The sequence below is a fragment of the Thunnus maccoyii genome, chromosome 23 (assembly GCF_910596095.1).
Source record: "Thunnus maccoyii chromosome 23, fThuMac1.1, whole genome shotgun sequence".
NCBI classification, from domain to species: Eukaryota; Metazoa; Chordata; class Actinopteri; order Scombriformes; family Scombridae; genus Thunnus; species Thunnus maccoyii.
This window is the reverse complement of record NC_056555.1, coordinates 3,479,864-3,501,231: the sequence shown is the minus strand read 5'-3', so window position 1 is coordinate 3,501,231 and position 21,368 is coordinate 3,479,864. Positions and strand designations below refer to the sequence as shown.

The following is a 21,368-nucleotide window of genomic DNA, read 5'->3' as shown; positions in this document are numbered from 1 at the left end:
TCGTTCTCTTCACACTCTTTCCTTTGTATTTACTTTTTCCATCTGGGCTGAGCGACAGAAGGCAGGGAAGATGGAGGCACCAGCTCCTCACTCATTTTATTTCTCTGACTTGATGCTTTTATTGACTCAGCATCAGCAGCGTCCCTCCTGGCGGAGCAGCCACTAAATCATGTACACTCGATGCTTCATCCTTGTCACACACACACTGTACGGTCTGCATCTGTGTGTGGCTGTGATTGATCTTTATTTTCTATGGCCGCTTTCTAAGAGTCTCTTTGTGTGTGTGTGTGTGTGTGTGTGTGTGTGTGTGTGTGTGTGTGTGTGTGTGTGTGATGTGCAGTTTGCCATTAGACTAGGAGTCTGAAATGAAGAGCTTTGTTCTAAAATGTGATGTATCGCTTTTTGAAGGGAGATGAAATTTATAACCTTCATTATAAGTAAGCCACACTCACACACTCACACCACTGTCCATTAAACACATTACTGCAGAGCGTTTTGCAAAGTGCATTAGAAGTTATCGGACTGATTTTCTGCCTTCTCTGGCAGCCATTGATTTGAGTTCATTTCATCTATAAGGTGTGAAAATCAACTTTTTAAAAAATGAAAACTTGCTTGATTGGACGTCTATAACATAATTTAGACTTTGCATTTCTGGCTGGCTTGCTTTAGGGTAATAATATTCACATTTGTACACATTTACTTTGAATCAAAATCAATTTGATTCATTTGTATGAGTTTCTTTATATTTCCCACAATGCACTCTAATTCTCACATATAGTGAACATAGAGTGCCTGGTCCCTTCAAAGTAAAATTATACTAAAAGTCTTCATGAACCTCTCTTCTCCTCCCACAGTGGCCTCAATATACCAAAATGCATTGCAGCTGCAGGACATGCCATGACTGTTACTGTGTGTGTGTGTGTGCTATGTGCAGGGTTCCTGGACTGGGTCCCCAAGAAGATGCAGCGTGTCGGCTGCATGGAGCTGCTCAACACGGTCCAGAGGAGAGTCCAGCCCAAGTTACACGTGTTCGGACACATTCATGAAGGTACGTTCAGAGACACAGGTCCATCCACAGATGTTGGTACTGTATTATGACGGCGGTTTTTAAATCACAGATCAGGCAGAAGCTTAAAAGTGCAAATGATAAGTTTTTACTTTTTTTGTTATTTATAGTAATGCATGTGTGACATTCCTGAAATGTTAATATTCACATGCAAAGTGTCAGTTCAATTAGAAGAATATTCTACATGGGAAATGGAGTAAATAGCTTTTTCAGGCATATGCACACACCAGGACTGTATTAGACCTGGTCCAGTCTGGCCCTTGAGTCTGCTCTGGTCTGACACTTGTCTTCATCATGTTGATGTTTTGACGTGAACTTGACCAAATCCAGTCTGCTTTTTAAGTTGCTTTAATTTGGCAATTTTATGTAAAGCATCCTCGATATAGAACTGTCATGAGATGCAAACATTTCTGGAACTATATCATACTTTCATACTATTTCTGTTTAATATAATTAGGTTTTATTTCTCAGAGTTGTAATCACAATTTTAGCAAATAATACTAATTCAACATAAATGTATCTTGTTTCCTGTTTCACATTTCAAGCTTTTGAGGGTGAGGTTGTATCACAGCTGACTCTGGACAGCTGGTTTAAATGGGAATTTTTAAAGGATAATTGTTTTTCTATATTTTTCTTATTGTCAAAAAATCTGATGTGCAGATCCAAACCAACAATGAACTCATCCTACTTACAAGTATTGTGTGTGTATCCAAAGGCTGATACATCTTATTCCACTGTGCTGTAGACCTCTGCTGTTGTCTGAAAACTATTAAAACACATCAATGATTCACACCACTGCGCTGGGTGACATGTTTCCTCGGTCCCTGAAGAGAGTGGTTACCATAGCTGTTGGTGTGGCTCACTGATGTGTTTTTAATAGTTTTTGGACAACAACGTAGCTCTACAACACAGAGGAATAAGATATATTAGGCTTTGGATACACACACACACACAATACTTGTTAGTAGGATGAGTTCATCGTTGGTCACCAGCCAAATCCTTTAAGTTTTGAAGGTCTCACTGACTTGGACTGGAAACTGCTTGGACTGTCTTTTCTTAGACTCAATTTTAGCAGGCTTGATTACAGCCCTGGCACACACACACACACACACACACACACACACACACACACACACACACACATAGACTTAAAATATGATGCTTTCTACACCAGGGATGCCATGTGGATTTACACTCATTTTCCCTGTTTTTATTTACAGTTTACCCATTTTTTTTTCAGGCTGACATAAATCTTAATGCCCTAAATTCACAGGATGTAATATAATATTTAGCAACAGACTGATAAATATGAGTATAGTGCAGCCTAGCAAAGACAGATCTAAATTACAGTATCTGTGGCTGTTTGTCTTATTGTGTTCTGAAGGTGGCAGTTAGTTTACACACCTTTTCATCTACCACTATATACAGTTTCTACATTTTTCTCACTTGAGTGTTTTACCTTACTATACTGATCAGCTAATCACATGTACAGTACCAGTCAAAAGACCTTCCCATCCTCTTGAATGAAGTGTGTCCAAACTCTTGACTGTCCTGTAGATGTAGATCAGATCTTTTCCATAAACTGAATCTTTTTAAGCGTAAATTTATTAAATTAACTGAGAAATTTCTAATCCAGGCATGTAACCTTAGAGAATATGGAGATACTGTACAACGGCTTCCATGAAGAAAATGATTAGAGCGTATATTAGAGAAAGGCTGAGCTGCCACATCCTTATCAGCATTTCATCCAGGCCAGCAAGGGCACAGAGGCTCTCTCTCCCTGGACTAGGATAGCTTTTTTCGGGGTTATCAGGTCAGCACAGAGCCTCTGGAGCAGCGGTCCACCATCAGAGAGAACCAGATTAGAAACTAGATCAGATTTTATAAGAGGAGAAATAGGCTGAAAGCAGTTCGCTCCATTAATGTGAGGACTCGCAGAGAGAGAGAGAGAGATTCAGAAAGACAGAAATGATCCTCAGTGTGTTTTGTATTCATGTATTCCAATTCTGAAAGGGCCAACACAGACACGCCGAGTTCTGTTCCAAGAGATGGTGAAAGTGACACCTACACTTAAAAAATCACTGATAGTGCAAAGCTAAATTGTAATACTTTTTGAGAGATGGTAGTTAACTTATGCTTGACAAAATGGTAACACTTACATCTGCCATTTGGAAGGCGTGCCGATCCAAAGTGGCTTTGAAGCAGGGATTTTTTAGCTGCGGTGTCACACTCATGCATACATTTGCTCAAACTGCATTCTCAATTTTTAGTAATGATGAAGATTTATTCCTCTACCGTTGATACGAAGCACTTCTTGACAGATTACCTCTTTGTTAATTGTGGACCTATTCTCTACTCGTCCACCGTCAATCAAAGAGCGTGCAGCACCTCCTCCTTTCATTTTACTGCATCATATAAATTTAATAAGCAGAGACTAAATAATAATATTTTATTTCTTTACATTTTACTGGTGCACTTAAGTTTTGCACCGGTAAAATGCTGCTAACTAAATGGCACCACTAAAAATGGTATGTAATATGTATTACAAGGAACTGAAAATTGAAACGTATACATACTGATTTCTGATTAATGACTGCCGCTGCCTCACAGAAAACTGCATCTACAAATGGGTTGAAAGCAGGTGTAAAATCTGCAGCACTGCTTTATCAGACACACACAGATGGAGAGACTGTGGTCAAAACAAGAGGGAGGAAGGAAGATAATACAACAACCTAGCTCCAGTTGAGATAATGACAGCAACACTCCAATTCACACTCAAATTCCCCATCCTGTTTTATCAGTTAGTCGTAGAGAGCGGCAAAATCAAACTTCACAGGATTTGACAAAGTCAGAGACGATTTCAAAGTTGTGATAACCAAGTGTTTTAGTTGCTTAAGAGTAAACTCCTATAAGACTGTCAGACTCATGATGCACAGTTTAGCAGAACCAGAGTTATCGTCTTTTTTCACTCCACACATTCTTCTTCCTTATCAAAAACCTGGTACATGCATTACCCACAGTGCATCTTGACTTAATTCACTTGACTGTACAGATTTGGGTGTGTTATGCTAGTGGTACTAGTAGTAGAATGCTAGCCTCAAGCAGAGATTCTTGCTTGAGAACTCCACACCCCCAGATTTTTGTACTTTTTTAAACTTGTAGTCTTCAGCCCCAACCGATGCTGACTCAAGTGACATCACTCAAGGCAATTTATCAGATTTCACACAGCTCTGTCTGGAGACACTCCCCATCACCTGGAAACACATGCTGATACCCTAACCCTACCTTACTGTAACAGAGTGGTGTGGTCTAACGCTAACCATACCTTAACAATAGTATATTTGACATCCTCACATTTATTCTCTAAACTTCATCATATCATCCATGCATACATATTATACAAAGCCAGAAATGAAATTTAAAAATGTTGGCATTTGGCACAACAAAGTGTTGTCAAATCAATGAATCCATGGTTGAGCAGAACAAGACCCAACAAGATCATTTTGGTCTGGCAACAGAGTTGGAATCTGCAAAACCAACAGAATTAAGCTCTGCACAAACACAAGCATTGCGTGCCTTCTCTTTTCCTGACTACAAAATAATAATCCTGCAGTCCAGACCTGTAGGATAGCTGGTTAGGAGAGTAAGAAGTAAAGTTGCTGTCTGTGGTGCAATCACACCACTTTATTTCCTCTCTGAGCGTCTTGATCGTCACTGTTTTCCAGGTTACGGCATGATGACCGACGGCACCACGACGTTCGTCAACGCCTCGGCCTGTACCGTTAACTTCCTGCCCATGAACCCGCCCATTGTCTTTGATCTGCCCAACCCGCGGACCACATGACTAGAGGAAGCACACCCCAAATCCTCTACCACCAATCAGGAGAAAGGAGCCAGAAAAGGTAGGTGAGGTTGGCGTGCAGAATGGACCGATTTGTGTAAATAGTGGACGCGGCCAGTCTTTGAGCGTGTGCGATATGTATTTGACGCAACACATGCTGTGGAGCGGACTAACTGAGGGACGGACTCTCTCTCTGCTGGCTCTTCCCTGCTGTCTGTTAACTTTATTTTATGTGACATCATTTCTTCATCCTAACGTTGAATCTAAAAAGCAGACAAATGGACAAGCGGAGCTTTTTCATGCAGACAAAGAGACATTTCTCTGTGTCCTCTTTTACTGCACTGACAATCTGATGTGGCTCTCAGAGAGACGATAGACACCCTGACGTCCCCCCCGTTGGCCTTTTTCCCCTTCATCACAAGGAAACATTTGGACTGACGGTGACACAACCCGGCACCTTGTCTACAGGAGAGTTTTGGTCTAACTAGAACTCAACAGAACACTTGCCAGGGGGATTTTCACAGAATTTTTCCTCCCTACTCCTCCCCTCCCACTTTTAAACATTAATTTCACATCTTTTCCTTCATTTTTCCTTCTGTTTCTACCACCCTCTTTATCTTCCTCCTGTTTCTCTCCCCTCCTCAGGCCCGGAGTATGCTGGAGTGTGTTTTTTCACCAGTGTGTGTGTGTGTGTATGTGAGATCAAAGCGAGTGTGTGAGGGCAGCGAGAGGTCTCTACCGCGGGCTGTGTGAGAGTCAGGGTGTCAAACATGTTGACACCGCTCCCCTGGGCCTCATTACAGCCCTCAGTAAGCCTCTTAACCGTCCGAGGAGAGGACAGAGGAAACCGCACGCAGCACTTCCAGCTTCCCCCCCCCCTGCTCCTCCTGCCATGTAGCAACCCCTTTCGTCTTTCTCCTTTCTTCCCTTCCTTTTTTTTTCTCTTCTTTCTCTCCATCTCCAGCCTTCATGCTGTGAATTACTAGCTCAGCTTTTCAGCTACGACCGGGAGGTCGGGCTCTTTGGACTCGGAAAGGACAGCAGGTCACAAACAACAGTGACAAAAGGTGCTATATGCTAACGCGACTTCTGAACAGTAGCGGTTGCTTCATGGATACTCCCTGGTGATTTCCGTGGGAGAGATGGAACCTTTTATGCTTTTGCAAGAAGCGCAAGGCTGTAACTACATGTACTGTAACTGGTCTATGTAAATGTTCTCTGTCAATGTAAAGAAAAGAAACTTGAAGTTTTTCTCAAAGATTTCCAAGTTGTTGCTATGCTTTTCAAAAAAAAAAAAGAAAAAAAAAGTGAAATATTTGTGTCCAGAAATCTGTGGTTGTTACATTTCATTTGGTAAAATTTTCTTGGTAATGTAAATGCTTATTATGGTATTTTTCCTCTCTGTGAAGCTGATCGGCCCCATTTGGTGATTATTAACTCTTTCATGTCTGTGATTAACAAAAAAAAAAAAAAAGAGATTTCATTTTTTTCTTTGCTCTATTTTCTGAAGACAGCCGTTCCCATTAAGAGTCTGAATGTGCTAAGCATAACAAGACCACGTCACACTTTGATCTCCCTGCTCTCCGACATTATGTAGTAACGTTCCCCAAGGCTGCAGTTTACTCCAGCTTCTTCAGCGCATCAGCATTTACTGTGCTGGCTGATGTCTTAATGTTTCTAAATGGACAAAGGAGGAAAAGAGCAGCAGAATCGCTCACCAAGAAACCCACGTCTGTGGACAACGGTGGGAGCTGCACATTGACGTCTGAGTGTTCATGCTAATGCTAATGCTAGAATCTGAGTTTTAGGCCCTGAATTTGAAGACATGTTGGCTGATCTTTATTGCTTCAACAGGCAGGTTTAGAGTTAGGATTAAGTTTAGAATCAAGATTAAGTTTAAGTGTGCAGAGTGTAGAGATCATACAGCAGGCACGGCAGCTTATTGAAACACAGGTAAAAAGGACAAAACACAATCAAATAAATGGTTAATGGACTGTGAAAACATCAGGGACAGCAATGAGGATAAGTCCAGGACTTTATCATTCTATCCATGACAAAATCTATTTTATAATATTTCAGAGTGTCGTCAGTAAACTGAAAACCGAAAATAGAGAAAATTACCAATTTGACAATACACACATTTGATGCCTAATTGGGAAATTTGTTGAGTTGAGGAGGAAAGTAAACTTCAAAACAACAGACTCTGGAGCAACATCAAGGTGTAAAAAATAAAAAAGATGAGCATCATAAACTATGCAATGATGAACATAACTACTATAAAAGCATCTGGCATGACAATCAAGATTAGAGTATAGGTCCCATGTTAATAGTGGGTGGACTCGACCTTCTAACAGGCGTGGTTGGGATCGATACCATAGTTTGAAGTTTCAAATCTTCAATTTAGTTCAGGAATTTCAGTTCAACTTTCTAAACTACCGCCTGGATGAGTCATGCAATCAGAATGATAAAAATGAAGTAAATTCACTCGTTAGCTCACTTTTAAACAACCAGCGCATCAGTATTTTTGTCGATTCCCCTCAAAACTTTACATATTTGCAGCCCTCCTCTAAATGTGGTATCTGTGTTGTCAAATTGGTGAATAGTATAGTTTGTTAACCCGATTCTATGTAGCTCCGAAGAGTAGCTATAATGCAAGTGCATGTGTACATCAACATGCAACTTCTTGGCACAGGTTTCACCAGGTAGCAAGCTGCTAGGAGAACCAGATGGAAGCATCAATAAAGCCCGGAGACAATAGTTGGTTTTTTTTAGATATGCAAATTAAGTCGTTCATTTCTAGATTGAGATTTTGTTGAGGCAAACGAGAACAGTCCCCAAACACAAACTACACCCACTGTAGCTGTTTAGTATCAGTCAGAACTGCGGTGGCATACAAAATAAAAGTATTCAAATAGTGCTTGTGTGGCCAGCACAAACAAAAAAAGGCTGGTCATCAATATAATACAGGTGTTGATAAAAAGTGATAAATGTAAAAAAAACAGTACTACGCTGCTCCAAATTTGTTATTTAACAGAACTCTCTAATTTATTTGGGTATTTTTGCTATTTTTGATCACAGATAAGCTACTGTCAATTAAACTCATCGCTTCCTGCTAATGTTTCACATTAAAAGCATGCTAAGAACGGGAGGGATTATACCCTTCGTGCCGCTAGAAGGTGTTTGACAATTTCTGGTTTGTTTTGGTTGATCAGAGGAACAAGCGATGGTTAAAATGCTGGCACAATATATCATTATGATCCTCTTCAAAAGAGCCAAGATTTTTTAGGCAGGAGGTGGTGAGGAAAATTCATAGTTTGAATGTAGCCAATGAAAGCTCCATACTAGCACAATGTGTGTGTGTGTGTGTCTGTATGAGTGTATTTAATACATTTTTAAAGGAAAGGGAGTTCTCAGCCTCGTCATTTGAAACACAAACTTAATTAGCGTCTCCGAAGAAAAATGTTCTGAGAAAGGAATAAAGGGAACTATTAAAAGCCAAAAGATGGGAGGAACTTTCATCTCTTAAGTTTTATGAAAAGCTGCGTGTTTGGTCTGACTCTCCAGTTCCAGTCCTCATTTAGATGTCTCTCACTTTGATGCTCTTCTGCTTCAATAGCTGTTTTATGTGTTTCCTGTTTTTTTTTTTTTCAAGACAAAAAAAAAGTGCTGTACTATTTCTTGATTTATTTCTTGAGGCATGCTTAAAGGAGTTAATGACTTCTGCTACTCAGACAATCTGTATATGAAGAGTTTTGTTCCAAAATGAGATATTCACCATTTAAAAATGTTTTTAAAAAAAGGGACTCCTACATGGTCTGAATGATTGACAGCTAAAAGTTGAAAGCAGATTGTGTTGGTACTTTTTAAAGGATTGGAAGTAACTTGTTTGCTTGGTCACATTTTTACTGGCTAGTTCCTCTATTTTTCGACAATACTGTGTGATGATTAACTTCAGGTTCTTTTTTAAATGGATGTATAGCATTTTGGAATAAAAGTGTTCATATGGTATTGTATTTTGCCATCGTTGTTGGGGACTTTTACGTTTTTTTAAAACTGTAAAAACAGAAAATGAAAAACCCAACAGCTGCAAAATGTGACTGTGTTGCTCCTGGAGACAACTCTAAAAATGTAAAGTACCTCTCTTTCTTAAAACCATAAGGATTCTGCTGGTTCTGAGAGATTATTCACCGATTGAATAAAACCTTATCTGTGACCAGTGGATCATGTTTCCTTATTTCCATCATTGCTCTTCTCTTTTGTCTCTCCTGTCCTTTATTTCTTCTTCTAGAGCGAAAAAAATTAGAGGCGGCGATGGAAACTTTTTTCGTCCTGGTTCTTCCCTTTTGTTCCAATCAAAGGTATCTGTGTCTCGTATCAATTATAGAGCCCAGAGCACAGAGTTAATTTCCAGTAGCTAAACCCTTGCCGCTCCGTCTCTGTCTCCCATTTTGTTCCGCAGGTCTTCCACACCTCTGCACATTCTAATGAGAACCCTCGTTCAAATAATTACATTAGTAATCCCGGGGGAGACTGGGTAATTTATTCGCAGGCGGCTTTTTACTTTGCCATTAATACAACTAGCTTTCATATACTCTTGTCTTCCTGCAGCTCTCTCCCTCCCTCCCTCTTTTTTTTTCCTCACTCTGCCTCTCCAGCCACAATAGTGAGCTCTTTTTCTCAGTTCTGATCATCTCTTTTCCATTTCCATCTGCTCGTCGTTCTCTTAGCCTCCTCAGATAATGACTCCAAGTTCTCTTTCTCTGTCAGTACCACTTTGTATCTTGCTGCGGCTGCGTTTCCTTCGAATGAATGACAGGCGTCCTCTCTATCTCCTTGTCATCTATCTCACTTCACACTTCCCATCTGAAGGAAAGATGCGGCCGTGCTTCTTAACGTCTGCATCATTAAAAAGGCACTTTATTTGACTGGCTTTGGAACACAAATCAGTGTCAAATAGCCAGGCAGCAGTTAGAGGGTGGAAAATACAGAGGGAAGAGTCATTTATCAATCTCTACTTGTTAGCCTTTATTTTTCCATGTTTCTCTGTTCAGTTCCTTTGATGGATCCATTTGTTGTATCAGTCACAGATCACATTTGAATTCTTAACTCTTGCAGCCAGAACCGGATTAACCCACAAGGGGGACGAGAGCAGAAATGAGCTGCGGACCCCTACTCCCCCTCCCCTTCCCAAGCTTGGTTGGGATAATTTGATCCTGTGCAAATTTATTTAAAGATGCTCATAGGTCCATCCCTTAAAATCAGATTTTCAGTGAGCACAGAGAAACTTTACACTTTCAGTAGATGAATGTGAAAACAGCCTTCTAGTGTCAAACTCTGTACATACATCATTCTGCACAAAGAAGCTTTAACATTCAACTGTAGAAACAAGAAGAAAAACACATTTTTGAGTGGAGGGAGTCTTTAAGAATATGCACCATGTAGGCATAATATTTACTGAAGTATTGAACGTATTAAAATTATATTTTAAAACAGAACCTTTCTACAAGACAACCTTTAAGGCCCTAGTTTTCAGTAATGGGATCCTACATGAACACACTATTGTAAATTTTAGTATATCAGTTAAAGGAGATTGATGTGATTTTTTTTGCCTCCGCTCAGTGGGGCCCTGTTTGAAGAAGGTGATTTACAACCACGCCATCCTCATAAAGATGATTGGCTTTTTGAGTGTTAAACTCTTCCAGTGTTTGTTTTTCTCTTTTTAACTTTAGCTTTGATTGTTGCTTACTTAGTCATGAATATTTAATGTTAATAGAGAAATACTTAAGAAAACTACATTTTCCAAGTTCTAATCCCATGTCCCTGTGTTAACTCTTTAGTTACCTCTTGGTGTTTAAGTATGTTTGATGACTCAATTCAACTCGGTGACGGAAACATAAATTTATTCAACCAAATGTGATTTGGGCTGACTAGCGCTAACCTGCACTTGACTGTTAGCTTGTGGCTCATCATAGCTAGCAGAGCAACTGAATTGTGCTTTTGGATGTCAGTTGGAAGAAGCTTTTTTCTTTACAGTTACAATGTATCTGCCTCTTGAACTAACAACATGGCTGAAGGCAGATGTGGAGGCTAACAGTTTTCTATAGCTCAGTATTTCTGTACAGGTTAACTATGCCCACTCTTGAGTGATCTAATCAGATCTAAAGGATTGAATCAAATTTCTCTTATTGGCTTATTCACTTTCTTGCTGAGAGTTAGATGAGAATTTTGACACCCCTCTCATCTGTACCCTAAATATGAAACTACAGCCAGGAGACGGTTAGCTTAGCTTAGCATAAAGGCATCAAGCACTTTACATAAACCCTAGTGTAAAAACCACAAGCTTTGGTTATATGGTGGGTTATGTCTTATGTCAATTTCTTGTCCGGGTGCAGTGACAACCTGAAGTCATCTCAGTCATCTCTTATCTAACTCTCAACAAGAATGTTAATAAGTGTGTTTTCCAAAATGTTGAACTATTGCTTTAAGATTTGTTTTACTTTAAGATTTACCATCTGTAGCCGCTCACCATTTCAGTTTGTATTGTGGCTTTGTTGTGCATATTAATGAACAATTCTGCAATTACTAATCAAATTACCACAAAGAAGTTGTCACACAGTAAACCTGGGTTCTTTGGAGCCCCTGAAGTTTTGCCTGGTTGGGAACCCAGCTGCTATAGAAGGTCAATGCAGGAACGCCCAGAGGAAGTTGTTGTAGCAGATTTTCCCTGCGGTGTTTGCATCATAATAAGAGCTGAGGTGGAAGAACTCCTCTTCTGACAGACTCACGCTGAAATGACGCAGCACCTGCAGGGCAAGAACAGTAAAAGTTGGCTGCCGAGTGTGTATGTGTTCACAGTTGTGTGTGTCCTCATGTATTATGTGGGGGTTTAGGAGATGTCATCCCTAACCAGATTGCTAATTGTTTCTATCGATTAGCTCAGGAAGCGTTGTCTTCAGTAAATTGTACATCAGTTAAATGGCAGGGACAATAAAACAGAAGTGTCAGCTGCTGTTCTCTTGGGCCAAAATGTCAGCACGGTCTTGTTTCAACCTTCAGCGTAATTGAACAATTAAAATTACTGATTGGCTGTCAAGTGAACAGGTGTATGTGTGTATGTCTTTGCAAGCTTGCACACTTGAGATTTATTGATTTCCAGTCACTTTCCATCATTCTCCTTTCAGACATTTTGATAGAAGACACACAAGTGGAGCACAAACAGTTCCATCAATAATTCATGAAGCTCTAGTTTATCTTTGAGCGTTTGACATCGCTCGCATCCAGCAGAGCAGGTGGAGCTCTGCAGGGTGGCGTGTTGCAGCTGACCTCACCTTCCTGAAGTCCTGCACGGATACGCTTCCTGTGCGGGTGCGGTCGGACGTCAGGAAGCTGCGTCTGATGGAGGTCCAGGACGAGCGAACGGCCTCGTAGATCCTCAGCATGACCTCCACGCAGTCTTTACTCAGAACGCCCTGGCTCGTCTGAACCGGACCAGACCATGCAGTCGGACCATAGAGGAAGCACAAACAGTGAAAAATGAATAAGAAATAGAGGTGAGAGCCCCCACATTGTTGGCAATATTTTACTTTTTCACAAGCTGAGATTCGGAACAAAGTGTTTTTTGTTCTGTGATCAGATAAATGTTTTGCCTGTAAACTCATGTACAGACACACCATCGAATCAGATAAGATGCAGGGGGTCTCTGCAATCTCACACAGATGGTCGGTTCGGTCAAAACAATGCATGTCTTTGTGATTCCAAAGTTGGTTTGGAAGGTTGCAGCTCGTGGGTTGCCAGATTAGGCCCTCACCCACACGCTCTACTGAATCTTGGGGCTTGGCTTAGTCGCTCAGCAGGGGTCCTTTTTAGAACGTGCCCACCCGTGTGTCATTGTTCAAAGCTTTGTATACACCTCGCCATGCCAAAAAAAGCACTGCAAACCACCAAACTTGCCCAATTTGCTTGTCATGGGAGGCGATAGTCGAGAGCCTGAGGGTGGGAGGTCCCTGCTGAGTTTACACAATCTGGCAACCTGCCGTCGCCCATTACCGCCCCCTCACATTCCAGACCCCCCCCACACACAAATACACTTTACTGTAACCCAATTCAAACTTGCAGCCAATAAAAGTCTAATAGATCAGACCTATAACAGAGGAAAGGAGGACCACAGAGTTAATTTGAGCTGTGATAATGTGCTGCTCAGCATGTGTATGTAAGTAAACTCCAACTGTGGTGAGTGTGTACTAACTGGATATATGAGCAAAAGTATATTTGTAAATGCCAACATGCATACTAATTTAGTGTTGTTTGGTACCACTTTATAATAGGTCACCCTTTACGAAGTTGTAACTGATGGCATAATGGTATATGGTTAATTAATGGTTTGCTAATAGTTCTTGTCCACTGCAGGAATTTAACCTGGAGTTTTCTATAACCTGAACCTTTGAACTTGTAGGGCTAAGGTGTTGGTTTCTGTCTTGCTTTTAAATTTTACTTTTAAAACTGGGAAGGATCAGACTGTATGTGTCATTGCAAAGGTAACAGTTGGACAGACATGATCATTGTTCTTCATAAAAAGTTTAAAAAGTTCTTGCTGATGTACACACAGAGCTGAAATGGTGTTTACTGTTATGTTGTTGTGTTAGTTTTAGTTGATCAATCATGGGTGACAGCCTTGCAAGCACCCCTGCCAGTACCTGGAACCTGATTTAGTAGCACTACCTGAAGGGTGCCAAACTTTAGCTCATGAAACTTGGCTCCAAAGCGAGCAAAGGACAGTGGAAACAAAAGCAGAACCCAAGAAAACAACCACACAACTTCAGTCATGGGTTGGTGAGCTCCCATGGAAAAGTGGGAAAGAGCTGTAATACTTTATAAATCAGTTATGAACTATTAATAAGAACAACGTTTGGGTTGCCAGGTTGTGAAAAATCTCTCTGGCTGTCAAGAGTTTCTCACTTTAATAGATCATCAAGTCTGCAATTATTAATGTTAAAGTTATTAATGTAATGTAAGCCAGCAGTTTTAAATGTTACTAAGTCATTAATAAAGGGTAATAACTGCTAAATGCACCTTTCACTCTTGAACAACATTACAGGCTGCTGTTGAATGATTCAAAGTATATCTGCTGTCGAAAAATTAAGAATTTTTTAGAACATCATATTTTTGGGCTTTGTGAGGATATGAAGTCAATGGGTAGAGTTCAAGTTAAGTCACTGGTGTTAAAGTCAAGTTGAGTTGAAAGTCTTTTTAAATTTTGACACGTTGAGTCATCAGATTTGTGACTCAAGTCAACACCTCTGGCTAAAAATTATGTCTGTTGGCACATGGATTGTTTGTGAAACCTACTTTAATACAGACACTGAAATGTAGAGAGACAAATGTTTCTTTTTTACCGGTGTAACAGGAAGAGGGAGTTTACAACGCTCAAACGTCCGCTTGGTCTCTGCTGGTCTGAGGTTCAGCAGGAAGTGACGAAGGAAGTTGTGATATGAAACACCACCGTTATTCATGATGTCGAACTTCATAGCCAGATGCTCAAACTGCACCTGACTCAGGTTTATATTGAGAGACTGGAGGATCTCTGCAACACACACAGTCAGAGTTGTTAGCATGTACGTTATCATGTAAAAGGAACAGCTCAGTGTCGTATATGATATGTCTTTGGTTTGCCGCTCACCCAGGAAGGAGACAGTGCTGATGTGTCCCTCTCGCTGAGGATCTTCCTCGCTGCAGTTCCTCTGGATCTCCTTCCAGCAGCGTTGCACCGCCCCACGCAGCCTCCTCTCCGTGATGCCCAGCGGGCTTCCTGTTCCTGGCCTCCCCACTGAGGCAGGATGCTTGGAGGTGCACTGGGGGGCAGACTGGGAGAGAAATGAGGGAGGTCAGGAGAGGGGCTGCACAACTACACTAAAGTAAAGTGTCATCTCAAGTTATTTAAGGGCAGTTTGAAGAAAGCATCTGATTCCAACTCTGGAGTGCATCCTCATTCAGTCTGATCAGCCAGGTGAATACTGATCACAACACTTACTTTTCATGAAATTCATATTACTCATGAGATAATGGTACTTGCTTCCAACAGAATTTCTCTCTTCTCTTTGAAAAAAAAACCAAAACACTGTCGTGCTTTAGAAACAAGGCCAAATAACTGACATTATTCCACTTCTATAGTGTCAATGAGGTGACACTTAACCTGAATTGATAGATGAATCCTCTGGTATGAAATCAAGACAGTATATCATTTTCATATATTGGCCACCACAGTCTTTATCAACTCATTTTCTAAGCTGAAAATGTACCTACAGTCTCAAACATCAGTCCAGAATTTTAAATTAGTTCTTGTGGTAAGACTAAACAGGCCTGAGCTCATGACAGACATCTTTCAAGTATGCTGACAGTTCTATAAACACAAAGCCTTCATCAATCAGTCTTACCTGTTTTAATTTGGTTTTACTCATTTGTTTTTAATTACTGGTTCTTACTGTTTTACTGTAATTGTGTGTTACTCTTTCTCAATTATTTCTTTTTAATCCGTTATATCTATTTTAATCTGTTTTACTGACAGATGAGTCTGATTTGATGTGTCTGATCTTTATGTGGACAATAAAGACTGAACTTGAGCTGAACTTGAACCTGAACCTTGCTGGACTAAAGGGCCGAGTATACTCCAGAATGGACAGTGGATGCACACATGGTTCTCTGTATAATACATCTGTGTGGTCATAAATCTTGTGTTGCACATATCATTTGTATAATTTGAGCCAAACCTCCTACTCACTGGGCTTTAATTGGTCTTTGCTTTTAAATTTCAGGTCAGAAAAAACATGGTGGCTGTTCTATAAATGTCAAATATCTCCTGAACAACTTTTCAGCATCAGTTTCTAAACAAACCTGGGGTGAGAAATAGTCCAGATAGGTTAATGATGTTATCATCCGTTTACATCTATAAAGCAAATATTCACCTCATTCAAATTGAACAGCTGGAATATTCTTGCACGTTGTGTTTATTTGCCCCAAACAGGCAATATACAGACTGTACAAGTATGTAAACACAGACTGTGTGTGCAGAGTATGTTATTTGCCTCCAGTCTCTCTCCATTATACTCTTGTCTGTGTACATTCATGATTTGGAGTTTTAAAACCTCGAGATGAGCACACATCTTTTCAACCAAGTTGAAACATTTTCTACTTGCGTGAACATATTAATTTTGCGCTGCACTGAGCAAATCTGCAGTGGTGGAAGAAGTATTGAGATATTTTACATAAGTAAAAGTAGCAATACCACGTCATAAAAATATTCCTTTACAAATAAAAGTCTTACTTAAGTAAAGGTGCATAAGTATTAGTTGTAAAATGTATTTAAAGTACCAAAAGTAAAAGTACTCATTATGCAAAATGGCCCCACTCAATGTTATTCTTTATATATACAGATATACAGCACCTGTAGAAAGTTTTCACCCCTCCTGGAATTTTTCATGTTTTATTGTCTTTGCATTGAATCAAAGGGGATTTAATGTGGCTTTTGACCAACAGAATAAGACCATATAAATTATAAAATACATCACCTGTTTTACACATAAAATCTGTTTGCACTGCTTAAATGTTAAATGTAACATCATTGACCCCACAGAAATTAAATTTCATCCCTACAGTACTTTGTACTTTCTTGATCTGAAAGCTAACTAGTAACTATAGTTGTGAAATAAATGTAGTGGAGTAAAAAGTACAACATTTCCCTCTGAAATGTAGTGGAGTGGAAGTATAAAGAAGCATAAAATATTAATGATGTTCCTCAAACATGTACTTGAGTGTAAGACATGCACAAATGTGCTTTGTTATATTTCACTACTGCAAATCTGCAACCACTTGTGTCTTTGTATGGACTTTATTGTGCCATTTCACCTTACCACTTCAGTCTGAACACATCTTAACGCTTCCTTTAAACAGCAGTTCAAAATGTATAAGAGTTTGAGAGCTGGAGAATCATGTTCTTATTTGTACCACTAAAATACTGGAGATTGCTGATTGGTGCGACACAGGCTCAATAAATTTTAATGCCCTTTTTTCCAGACTTCTTATAGTGAAAACTACAAGTGTGACTGGCTTTGTGAAGCCGTTAATGCATACTGCAGCATTCAGCAAAAAAATGAATTAAATGATGTTTTGTGCAGCTCAACTTAGACTCACTTAACTCCACATTTGGAAGCTTGAATAGTTTTATATAAGGTTTCACCAGAGTATTATGTTTTTAATATATGGTAGTTAAGACATGGCATATAACAAAGGTCTATCCTGTCATGTGCTGTACCTTGGTGCGTTGCAGAATGGCACCTACAGTGTTTGGGCAACAAGACTCTGTTGCTGAGGCTATTTCTTGGGGGTCGGGGAAAGGCCTCGGGATGTTGTTGGTGAGACTTTGTGCCTCTGTGTGGGCGGTCCTGCCCAGTGCACCAAATCGCTTCAGAAACTCTCTGTACTGCAGCTTCCCCTGCTTATTCACGGGCATCTGACTCCATACACACTCAAACTAAGAAGCAAAAAGAAAAGCACACATGCAAATAATCATCCACAATGGGGGGACTCATACCCCACAGCAAGTTACACACAGCACATAAATTGGCTTTACAGATGACTAACTTTCTCACGCAGTCAATAATTATCAGCAAAGATAAATTAGATTTTGATTAGAATAATTAAAGAAAACATATCAGACTAAAAAGAACCGAACTGGCAAATACAGTAAAATTTAGATTCATCTTCTCATTTGTAACCATGGACTGATGCCAGTATGTGTTGTTTCAGCTTGAAAGCACAGGGAGAGTTGTTGGAGATGTGCTTGTTCTCTTGAATGTCTCCACTTTGAATTCTCTGAATTATAACGCAATGAAATATAAGCAGTAATAAACAAATTTTCTGGCTTCACCTGATCATTTGTGAGTCTCAGGCAGTGGCGGTTACAAAGCTGTCTGAACTGCTCTTTAGATATTGTGCTGCTGTTGGAGTGGTCCAAATCCATCAGCTCTTTGGTGATTTCATACAAGTGGCCTGAGATAACTTCCTGGATCTGCTGGAGAACTGCAGTGGTTCCAGAGGTGTCGGATCTGGTTTTAGTCCCTTTCTCCCCGGCCCTACTCAGGCACCTCTCTGACATCTACACCATAAAAAAAAAAAAATGCAACACACACATTTTCTATGTTGCACACAGGTAAGGATGACATACAATTAGAAGAGTAGTTCCACATTTTGGGAAATACATTTATTTGAGTGAGAGTGAGATGATCAATATTAATCTAATCTGTGCTTTACGTACAGAGCTGAGTAAGTCCAACTGAAATTAAATTGCATGTTTTTTCTGCCATAGCATACATACCTGCTCTGTAAAATCAGACACTAAAAGGTATAAATTTATATTTTACACTTTTTGGTTTCATGATGGCGCCCTGAGTTTTGCATGAATCCATTGGAATATTATTAGTTCTCCGTCTACATAGAAGGAGAATGTGTTTCCATACAGACAATAAATTGTCACTTTGTTTCATTGATATCTGTCGTGTTAGGAGATCCAACCATTGTGAGATGTTGACTTTTTTTCCCTGCTTTTCCAGTTTAGTAGTATTGTTTTCTTGGCTATAGTTGGGCTACAAGCCAGGGGTATTATGAATTGTGTTGAACATGTGTTGGGTATATCCAGATCACTGAGTATGCATACAGAAGGGGATAATAGAAGTTTGTTTACTTTGTCTCTTGTTTCCTATGGTGTAACACTGGCACCGACAATCAAACACAGACACCGACACACCCTTCCGATGGCTGATATTTACCCAAATACCCTCTCTTCTTCCTTTTAATAATATAAAAATAACAATAAATGTAAAAAACACAGACATCATTTTTTACTGCAGAAAGGGATGTCTAAACGTGATTTCAGCTGGACTTGACACAGACATGAGGTCGATATCAATCTTCTCACTCTCAGAAAGAAAACAATGAACAATGCCTAAGTGGTAACTGCTTCTCTTACCTTGGGGCTCTGTGACTGAAACTTGTTGAGGAAGTCCTTCCAATTAACAGTGCAGTTCTCACTGTTTAACTCCAGTTTGGTCAGCATGTGTCTGTATTGTTTGTCTGATAGACGGGCACAAAAATTCTCCAGGACCTGACGAAAGTCAAGAGCTTTGACCGTCCCTGTACTGCTCTGGTCGAAGGCCGAGAATGCCTGGAGGAGAGGAAAAGCCACAGGAAGGTGATTGCTGACAGACAGAAGCTGTTCAGTGTTTACTGTGCTGTACTTGTGCACACAGTTTTTAGATCATCTGGCTAAACTGTTAGCTTCTGATCATCTGACTGCTTGTGTTTCTCATGATTAGAGGGTGTGGTTTTTGTCATTAGCAGAATTGCAATTTCTTTATTGCGAGTTCAAGTGCAATCACATAATCATGTAGTGTACAAAACTACTACTTGACAATCAGAGCAGCACAATTTGCAATTTCTGGCAAAGCACATTTTCTGTGTAAACAAACTCTAATGTACACTTTTTTAGATTTTGTAGTGATGTCTTTTAGAATGTAGCAAGTGGATGGATCAGTTTTTAAAACAGATACTGTATGAAGCTCCTTGGCGCCTGCCCAGAAGAAATTTGTAGTACACATTGTTGAAAACAAGGTCTTCCTCACTGCATTGTGTGTATATATTGGAGATGTGCAGGCAATGTACTGAAGACATACAAAGTTTGAAAGACTGATGGCAAAGGGGAATGAAGCATGTGGGCGTAAGCTTCACCTTAAACAGGTTAGGTGCTGAGGCAGTGACTAGTTCCTGCATCCTTGCCAGAGCCATTCCTGGGCTGAGGCCGTCCAAAGACTCTATCTGGCACATGGCCTCAGGGGAAGACGGAGGAGGCTCATGCTTCTTCTCTGCTTTATGGTTAAACACAGACAGCAAGTCCATGTAAGATATCCTCCTGTTGTTATCATTCATGGAAACCTTGAGCCTAATGGGAAACGAGAGAGGAGGTGCAACACAGACAAGTTGGTTTCATGCTGAGTTATGTTAACTAACAAGGGCACAGCTTTTAGCCATGGTAACGGTGGGGCTGTCATGAAATGTTGCACAGACAATAATAGATCCCAGGGGATGAATTCTGAACTTTGCTGACTCCCTGAAACTTTTCTCCAGTGCCTCCTTGAGGTTCACATATTTGGTTCTGAGTAATATCTTGGCAACTAATAAATAGACTGCCAAGGATTGTGGTACAGATATTCAAGGTCCACATACTGTAACAACTGGTGATGCCCTAACTATTCAAGTCCATTTCAAATTGTCCAATTCTTTGGTTTACCTGCAAAACTAACAGTTCCATCAGCCTCAGCTGTACTTTGTTTCTTGTGCTAATTTGCAATGTGCCTAAATAAAGTCGGCTGTAGACTCTCTGTGTTATTCCTTCCACTTGAACATTTTTGAATGTTTTCAATGACATACAGTATATACAAAATGTTCTGGTTTGAAAAACACAGTGGAAACACAAGGCAGAAGCCTACAGGCTCTAACAAGTTCAAGTTATGGGAAGCTCCAAGGTTACAGGTCACTCTCATAGTGGAGAAGAGCTTCTAAACTGTTTTGTGAATGTTTTTTTAATGTATTTTAATGATGAATTGTGTAGTCTGGTGTAAATATTCCAATAAAAGATCATTTGTTTGAGTGCTTACTCAAATGCACAGAAGTTGTCATTTTATTGAATCTGAGGGATAGGGTATGTTGCAGTATTTAAAAAAAAAGCACCCAATTACAAATAAATCACATAATGTGACATAGTAAACTCTACAAATGAATAAAAACATGTCTCAATCTGTTCTTTTCATTAAGATCTTTGATAAGATTGTGTTTGACACTCATACATGTCTCTATAGAGAAAGTGCAAGATGTGGTTGACCTGCGGAGGTGATTTATGAGCTGCTCTCTCTGGATGAAGCATCTGAAGGTGTGTAAGAGGTTCAGCAGCTCCTCTACTGTCACTGTGCCATCTCCTCTTCTTTCTAGGCAAGTCAGAGCATCACTCAGCCCCTTGTGGTTATCCTGCAGAACTTGTCTGTGGACAGTACAAGACAGACTTACTATAATTCATGGTAATATGAACATGGATGTTCCCTTTTCTACTTTCATTTTGCTTTTATCAGTGAGACATTTCTGTTCACACTTTTATAATTGAAAATAAATATTTGGAAACTTGGTGATTCTGAAAAGGCCTCTCCACAACTCAAGCCTTTCTGCTTTCATAAAGTCTGTTTGCATTACCAATAAATCACCAAACCTATACTGTAGCTACACATGAATGTTAGGGGGAATTAATGAGCCTTGGTGCATTTGCAATATCTATCAAGGCTCAATTATAATCACAGCATGTGTAAAATGTTTCTACACTGGCTTAAATGTTTGTTTATCCAAACCCCCTGGGGAAGGAAGCCCATT

At 39.9% G+C, this 21,368-nt stretch overlaps 2 protein-coding genes across 8 annotated transcripts in view; one reads left to right on the top strand and one right to left on the bottom strand.

Moving 5' to 3' along the window:
* Window positions 1-8,492, top strand: part of mpped1 (metallophosphoesterase domain containing 1) — a 94,917-nt gene extending 86,425 nt beyond the window's left edge. For both annotated transcript variants that reach the window (XM_042402854.1, XM_042402853.1), the window contains 2 exons: window positions 935-1,048; window positions 4,792-8,492. In XM_042402854.1, coding sequence (XP_042258788.1) covers window positions 935-1,048; window positions 4,792-4,910 — 233 coding nt within the window. In that variant the 3' untranslated portion in view covers window positions 4,911-8,492. The remainder of the gene's footprint in view (window positions 1-934; window positions 1,049-4,791) is intronic.
* A 526-nt stretch (window positions 8,493-9,018) lies between these two features.
* efcab6 (EF-hand calcium binding domain 6) overlaps window positions 9,019-21,368 on the bottom strand; it is a 70,545-nt gene continuing 58,195 nt past the window's right edge. For 4 of the 6 annotated variants that reach the window (XM_042402842.1, XM_042402847.1, XM_042402845.1 and 1 more), the window contains 9 exons: window positions 20,833-20,988; window positions 19,683-19,893; window positions 18,925-19,119; window positions 17,827-18,054; window positions 17,212-17,430; window positions 14,584-14,767; window positions 14,300-14,487; window positions 12,236-12,385; window positions 9,019-11,710 (listed from right to left, as the gene is read on the bottom strand). In XM_042402842.1, the coding sequence (XP_042258776.1) occupies window positions 11,588-11,710; window positions 12,236-12,385; window positions 14,300-14,487; window positions 14,584-14,767; window positions 17,212-17,430; window positions 17,827-18,054; window positions 18,925-19,119; window positions 19,683-19,893; window positions 20,833-20,988 (1,654 nt within the window). In that variant the 3' untranslated portion in view covers window positions 9,019-11,587. The remainder of the gene's footprint in view (window positions 11,711-12,235; window positions 12,386-14,299; window positions 14,488-14,583; window positions 14,768-17,211; window positions 17,431-17,826; window positions 18,055-18,924; window positions 19,120-19,682; window positions 19,894-20,832; window positions 20,989-21,368) is intronic. The other 2 variants (XM_042402844.1, XM_042402843.1) reach the window with 2 other exon arrangements.